General features: G+C 34.4%; 1 protein-coding gene across 1 annotated transcript; it reads left to right on the forward strand.

Moving 5' to 3' along the window:
• The first annotated feature begins 399 nt into the window (after window positions 1–399).
• Window positions 400–6,047, forward strand: LOC108986894 (leucine-rich repeat protein 1-like). Its single transcript, XM_018959693.2, has 6 exons — window positions 400–767; window positions 1,828–1,899; window positions 2,084–2,227; window positions 2,658–2,729; window positions 2,826–2,897; window positions 5,746–6,047. Exons 1-6 carry the CDS (start codon window positions 562–564, stop codon window positions 5,816–5,818), a joined length of 639 nt encoding a protein of 212 aa, XP_018815238.2. The 5' UTR covers window positions 400–561; the 3' UTR covers window positions 5,819–6,047.
• Window positions 6,048–7,119: the final 1,072 nt, after the last annotated feature.

Genomic DNA, 7,119 nt, shown 5'->3' on the forward strand with positions numbered 1-7,119 from the left:
ATCAATTATGTAATTATTATACAATTCACAATTATAAATATCTTCTATTTGAGAATACTTGAATTAGTTACTGTATGGATTTTGTTCAAGGGTGATTGATTTATTACTTTGGTCTTGTTTGGCATATTCTGGAAGGGAGTACGAATCAGAATATGGTAACTTTGATAAATCCCACTTTCTTGACCCGTTAAAGCAGAAAATATCTGGATATACAGCGAAGAAGAAAGGTAGAGAAAATGGAGAAAAGGCAAGGCAAAGAAAAAGAATCCAAAAATGGAATCTTTTATCTCGAGAGCAGTTTGTGGATGCAAGTGGAAGTGGAGTGGAACAACCACTTCAAAAAATATAATTAACTAAAAACCATAAACCCAAAAAAAAAAAAAAAATCAAACCGAATCAAAACAAAACCACACAAAACAAAACGAGAAAAAGCTCCATGTTTTACTCTGATATTCCCAAAGCCGATCCTCCTGTCTTTGTTGACTCTCTTTCTCTGCCTCTGACGTACCCAACCAGACCTAACGAAAAGAAACCCTAAAGGAAAGGAGATCGAGCTCAGGCATGGCGGCACTGGGCTGGGTTTTGAGCCTCTCTCTGGCTGCTACTCTAGGATTTGTCATTGGGAACTCGGAAGGGGACGCTCTGTACACGCTGAGGCGGAGCTTAACAGATCCAGACAACGTCCTCCAGAGCTGGGATCCCACCCTTGTTAACCCCTGTACTTGGTTCCACATCACCTGCAACCAGGACAACCGCGTCACCCGCCTGTCAGTTTTTCATATCCCTCTTGTTATTGATCTTTCGTTCTGAGGCAAATAAAGTTGATCCAATTCACTTTTTCTTTTCTTTTTGGGGTGATATTCTGGTTTAGTTTTTCGGCTTTAATTTTAATGCTGTTTTTTTTTAGTGGCACAAGGCTTTTGAGTTTGTAATTCTTGGTTTTTGAGCGGGAGAGAAGAAAAAATAGGTTTTGTTTTTATGTATTTATGGAAGGCAGCGTTGTGGAATTGTGGTCAAAAACTTGGTTAGAGAAAAGGGTTTTTAATTCAACTAAGAAAACCATGCTAGTTGTGTTTGCTTCCTGTTGCTTTTTGGATTCTGATTCGAATAAGTTCGCTTGGTTTAAAAATTCAAATCTACTCGATTAAACTTTTCTCCGTAGGCAAACTCCGTATGTGGATGTTATTGTTCCTAACCAACATTCCTTTTCTTTTTAACCCTTTAGGTATTGGAACTTTGCTTCACCATCTACTTCCAGTTGTTTGCATTGCTTTCCAGCAAGATATGCCTTTGTCATAGTCTAGGGACCTTTTTTTTTTTTTTAAGTGACGGGGGTAGCGAACAAAGTGTTTTTACCTTAAGAAGTTTACAATATGGGTTATTTTGGACAAACATGGACTAGTGCCAATGAATGACCCAAAATGGAGTTCTCGACTTCGAAGTGATGTGGGGGAAAAGGGCCTAGGCATGCTGAGGACTCTGTGCTATGCATATGCATGTTCATACGCAAGTCTATTATGTATGTTACTAAAAAATGTACTGCAAGGCTTTAAACCAATATTATGATTCTCCCTGCAAGTGTATTTTTTGTTTGAAGTGAATAGGCCCATATCAGAGTCTCCACTACTCATTTAAAGTTTGTAGAATTAGCAACATATTCTTATTGACATTTAATTTGGGTTTGTGGAATTAGCGACCAACCCGAGTTTGATTGTACAACTATGTGGTTATTATGTTAGATACACTTGCAGTTTTTAAGTTACATGTGCAACTTTGTTGTAATGTCTCAAGAATAATTTTTTTCCTTTTTCTGTTCTTATATTGCAGTGATCTTGGTAATTCAAATTTATCTGGACATTTGGTGCCTGAACTTGGGAAGCTAGAGCATCTACAGTATCTGTATGTTTATTTTTTTCTTGACAGTATGCTCACTTGATTTATTGTTAGTTCTGAAATGATCACATATTTGATATTAAGGCATTTGTCTCCCGCTTTGACTGCCATGAGTATCCGTTGCCAGTGTCCTCTTCATATTGGGGTATCCTTTAATCAATTGAGACCACTTTTTTCTTTGTTGATACAGGGAGCTATATAAAAACCACATTGAAGGGACTATTCCTTCAGAACTTGGTAACCTAAAGAGTCTCATCAGCTTGGATTTATACAATAACAACATCTCTGGGACAATTCCTCCTTCGTTGGGGAAATTGAAGTCTCTTGTGTTCCTGTGAGTTTTATTAAATTTACCAGTGTTCTCTTTATGCATGATTAGACTTTGTTCTGGGATTTGCTTTCTCTCAATTGCCCTCTTTAATTAGAGCTGGATATATTATTTTTCCTTTCTCATTTCATTTTCTCTCAGATTGATCTGTAAAATAATAAATGGGCAGACATCTGAATCGACCAAGAGCCTAAATTTAGGATGCCAAGTGAACATATGAGCATCAATGTTGTGGTTCGCTACCTGCAAGTAAAAAGTTTTGTGGTTCGCTAACGTTTTCACCAAATTCATGTAATTAGACATTGACAAATTGTTGTCATATAATTACTTGATCTGATGATTATTCTTTCCTATGTATTTTCAAGTATAATTTCCATAGCATGAACACATCCAATAAATAGTCTTTCTCATTATTCATTAATACTTGTTTTGGCAGGCGGCTTAATGACAACAGGTTAAATGGGCCAATCCCCAGGGAGCTTACTGGTATTTCTACCCTCAAAGTTGTGTAAGTTTTATTAATATCCTTTTGGTGGATCCGGTCTCATGCTATTTTGTAGGGTAACACACTTATAGAAAAGACTTGAAAACTCTGTCTTTTCAGAGATGTCTCGAACAATGATTTGTGTGGAACTATTCCAACCAGCGGACCATTTGAGCACATCCCTTTGAACAAGTAAGTTTTTTTATGTTTGTATCTTTGGGAAAGTAAGTACTCTTATGTGGTTAGACAGTAAAACATGAAACCGGCATAGCGTCCTTGTGTTTAAGTTCGGGGTATAAAGTTGAAATGTCTTGCATATATCCAATCAAGTTGTGTCACTTCATGATTTATTTTATAAGCTAAGTTTATATCTTTAACACTTCGACATAAACAATTGCAAATTATATGTTGGACTTTTAAAAGTAAGACCTCATTTAGTTCAAACTATTGGGAGGTTTTGTGTTTTCCATTTTATCTTTTCTCTGACTATCTCCATCTCATTGTGTTCTTTTTAACTTCAAGAGTTGACTACTTTTTTTTTTTTACTTTCCATGGGACCATTGTTTGAAACTTCACATAGACCACAATGCATCTCTATAGCTCTCTCTGTTCCTCTCCCTTGGTTCCCCCCTGTTCCGTATAAGTGCTCATTTAAAATTGTATTATATATGTGTAATGCATCTCTGGTATGTACTCGGGTGTGTATATTTTACCTCTCTGCCTTGACCCTACGAATTGGAGATTTATAATGTTAGTTGCATTTTCCCACCCGTTCAAAATTGACAACCAAAAGGGATGAGTACATGATCATATGACAATATTTTCACATGTTGGAGACAATATATCTTTCATGCTATTTTGAAGTGATTATAATATTCTCATTAATTGTTAAAAAAAATCATTGACAATTCTTTTTTATAAACCATTATGTCCAATACAAGTATGTAATTACCAAAGAAATTAATAACATAAGAGAATGGAAAATGCTCTTTTACTTATCAAAAAAGATAACACAGAGAATGAAAAATGTTTGAAACAATGTATTCGTGTAAAACCCCACATTGAGTGTGCGAAGGTGGTGAATTGGTTACCACATTGCTTGGGAGGGACTGGTTCTTGCCCTTTATAATGATTCCAAGGGACTCCAATCATAACATTGACTGGTCGTTTTGGAAAATAAGTCTAGATGCGGTTTGGGTGTTCTTTGGGTCATTACAATTGGTACATTGTAGATCTTGGGTATTTAATGAGCCAATTCAGAGTGGAGTTGCTATAAACTGTTTTATTTTTGGGGAAGCACAAAATATTTTCGCACCGAGACTTCTATATGAAAGGTTGAGGATTAAGATGGTAACTTACTGCTATAGAGTTTGGTTTTTTTAAATGATTTTTGTATCTTTCTATTTACCAAAAACTCTTATTTTGAGTATAACTTCAAGGTGTCTCACACTGTTAGATTAGTTAGCAATGCCATTTTCAATGAATTAGGCATGGATATTCCTTGGAATCAACTCTCTCTCTCTCTCTCTCTCTCTCTCTCTCTCTCTATGTATGTATCTCAAAAGAATTTTACACACTGACTGTACAAAAGCTACATCTTTTTCAGTGGAAACAAAACTGAAAAGGTTCTAATGCCCCCTTACTAGAACTGAGTCTCGTTATTAAGATTGAATTCCAGATTAGAGTTTTTTCCAATAATAGAATTTAACGAACAATCCAGATTATCCTAAATTCACTTTTGTGCAATTAGATCAGGTTCATAGGATTAGGTTGGTGGACCAAGCTGTAGGATTGGACCATGAAGAATATAAAGAACTAAAGCTCCTAGATGGACTGTTGAGCTTTCCATATTATTGTATGACAATACTAACAAGTAATTGTGGATAATAAATTGAGGACATGATAGAGTTCAAGAGAAACACAGCAGCCAAGGAAAACATTAAAGAATACGAGCATTTGATTCTCGTATACATCTTATAAATTACAAGTTACCTCTAAGACCTACCCAAATTTTTGGGTTACATCATATTTCTGGCGGTGAAAAGTTATGTTAAGATCAAATATTGTCATCTTACAGTGTGCAAATGTCTGGGGTCTCTCGGCTTGTAATTTCCTGAATTAATTGAGTACAAGTGCCTTGTGATTATACCAACTTAACATGCAAAGAACCTTTTACGTTAGCAGATCCAAAAATCGCTCTAATAATAATGCAGAGAGATAAATGTCATTTGACTGTGGAACTAATCATGGATATTTCGATACACAATGAATTAATACTGTCATATCAAAGGAAACTTCTAAAAGCATAGTGACAGAGCGCAAGGAAACAACTGATTGTGTTGCTGAAAGGAACCTGTTTCAGAGACTGAGCATCTTTGCTAGCCTATCCTTGTTTTCAGCTTGTTTAGACGCTTCAACCCACTTGGCCTTCTTCATTGTGGGTGCAACTTGTGTTAATGTTGTTAGTGTCTATTGTGACATGACTACATGGAAATGTCAGTTGTCTGTTACTCTGTTATATTAATTGCCAGAAAACAATATTGTAGTGTTAAAATGTTTTAATCACATTGACTGAGCTCGTTTGGATACAGAAACCATCTTACGTCATCTCATCTCATTATTACAACTTTATCAAATTTCCAGACAATATAATAAACAATTCAATTTTTTCAAATCTCAAAACAATAATAATATTAAAAAAGAATATTCTAACAATATTTTATTTAACTCGTCTAAAACCATCTCATTTCATTCTCATCTCACTATCTAAACGAGCCCTTAAGAAAAATATTTTGTTTTAGTCACATTGTATTTTCAACTGGTGGCATACTTTTCATTCCTTTTTTCTTTTTTTTCCCTTTATTAATGTTTCAGCTTGCTTTGTTATAAAAATTGGCTGCTTTTATGGTGATTTACTGCTGAATTTTGAGTTAATCCTACTGTGTCATCTTTATGCCCATCCTATTACACTTTTAATCTCACTGCTAGCCGCTCTTTCCTTTTGTGGTCATCCAAAACTTATATCGTTCCAATGATGTAGCTTTGAGAATAATCCTCGGCTAGAAGGTCCAGAGTTGCTGGGACTCGCAACTTATGACACAAGCTGCTCATGAAGATGTATGATGCTGCAAAACCTCGACGTCGCATCAAATTAGATATGTACTTCAAAAAATTGGAAGTGTATTACTCTCTATAAGGGGGATGGTGGGAAATTCACTCCCTCATATATAACTATTTGTAAAGTTTACACACTACTGCATTGTAATGCTCTTTCTGTTTCTAAGATGTTCAACACTACTGCCTTGTTGCAATACTATAGAAGGGGTTTACCTATTGTGCCAATCCATGATTTCATTTTCGCTTATTTCAAACCCATATTCTTTTTGTTGGATATCTTTTTCGCATCAAAATTTGCGAGATTCCTACTTTGTAAAGGAAAAACAAATGTTATATACTTTAGTCTTATTATATTAATATGGCACTAACCTATTCAAGTGTTATCGTCAATGGCAGTACATTAGGAAGATGGTATGGTCTATAATATGTTTAAAAAGAGTTTGTGCCCTTCCTATAGGCCAATGTTATATATATACACTAGACTTCATCACAATTTTTGAAGGGTGAGAAAAAAGTGGAGCATGTTGAATTTTCTTTCCCTTGTACATATATTAAAATGGAGTGAACTTGGTTCTCCTTGTAGTGAGAATGATGTGCATGTGTACAATAGTAACGGGGTACTCTAAAGCAGGGTGGCAATTCGTGCTCGCGGGTCTGTCAAGTAATGAGTATTAGATTATATAGATTAATTCGAATACGACCCGTTTAATTAAATGTGTCAGATCTTAAAATCTTAGTACGACTCATATAAATTATAGGTAATATGTTATATAATATGATCCGCTTAACCCGTTTAATAATAAACTTCTATTGGGTTAACATGGACATAGCCCATTTAATCCGTTTCATACAGATAGGTTAAGCTAATTCATATATATTTGTTTAACCTAATTAATATAATTTCATATATAATATAAGGATAACTATATAAAGAATTCACAATTACAACTATATTCATAATAAAATATTATATTATCAATATCCAAATCAATGATATGTAAGAAAATTTATTTTTTCATAAAGTAAAATTACATATTAACAAAAGAAGTTTAATAGTTTGAGATATTAAGCAGTTAAGTATTGATATTAATATTACATTCCATAAACTGAAAAAGGCATATAAAACTAAACATTTATAAAACTTAAAAATATAATCTATTCATATTATATAGGTTGTTTGCATGGGTCGACCCACAATTAGTCCATTTATTATTCATGTCTTATTAAATCAACCCATTTTAACCTAACCGATTTATTTTGTGTAGTGTTGGTATATTCAAGGGTTATACCGTATATT

The sequence above is a fragment of the Juglans regia genome, chromosome 5, assembly GCF_001411555.2.
Source record: "Juglans regia cultivar Chandler chromosome 5, Walnut 2.0, whole genome shotgun sequence".
NCBI classification, from domain to species: Eukaryota; Viridiplantae; Streptophyta; class Magnoliopsida; order Fagales; family Juglandaceae; genus Juglans; species Juglans regia.

Coding starts and splice junctions, on each gene's coding strand:
- LOC108986894 (XM_018959693.2), top strand. CDS start 562: ATGGCGGCACTGGGCTGGGTTTTGAGCCTCTCTCTGGCTGCTACTCTA. Junction 768..1,827: donor GACAACCGCGTCACCCGCCT/GTCAGTTTTTCA, acceptor CTTATATTGCAG/TGATCTTGGTAATTCAAATT. Junction 1,900..2,083: donor CTAGAGCATCTACAGTATCT/GTATGTTTATTT, acceptor TTGTTGATACAG/GGAGCTATATAAAAACCACA.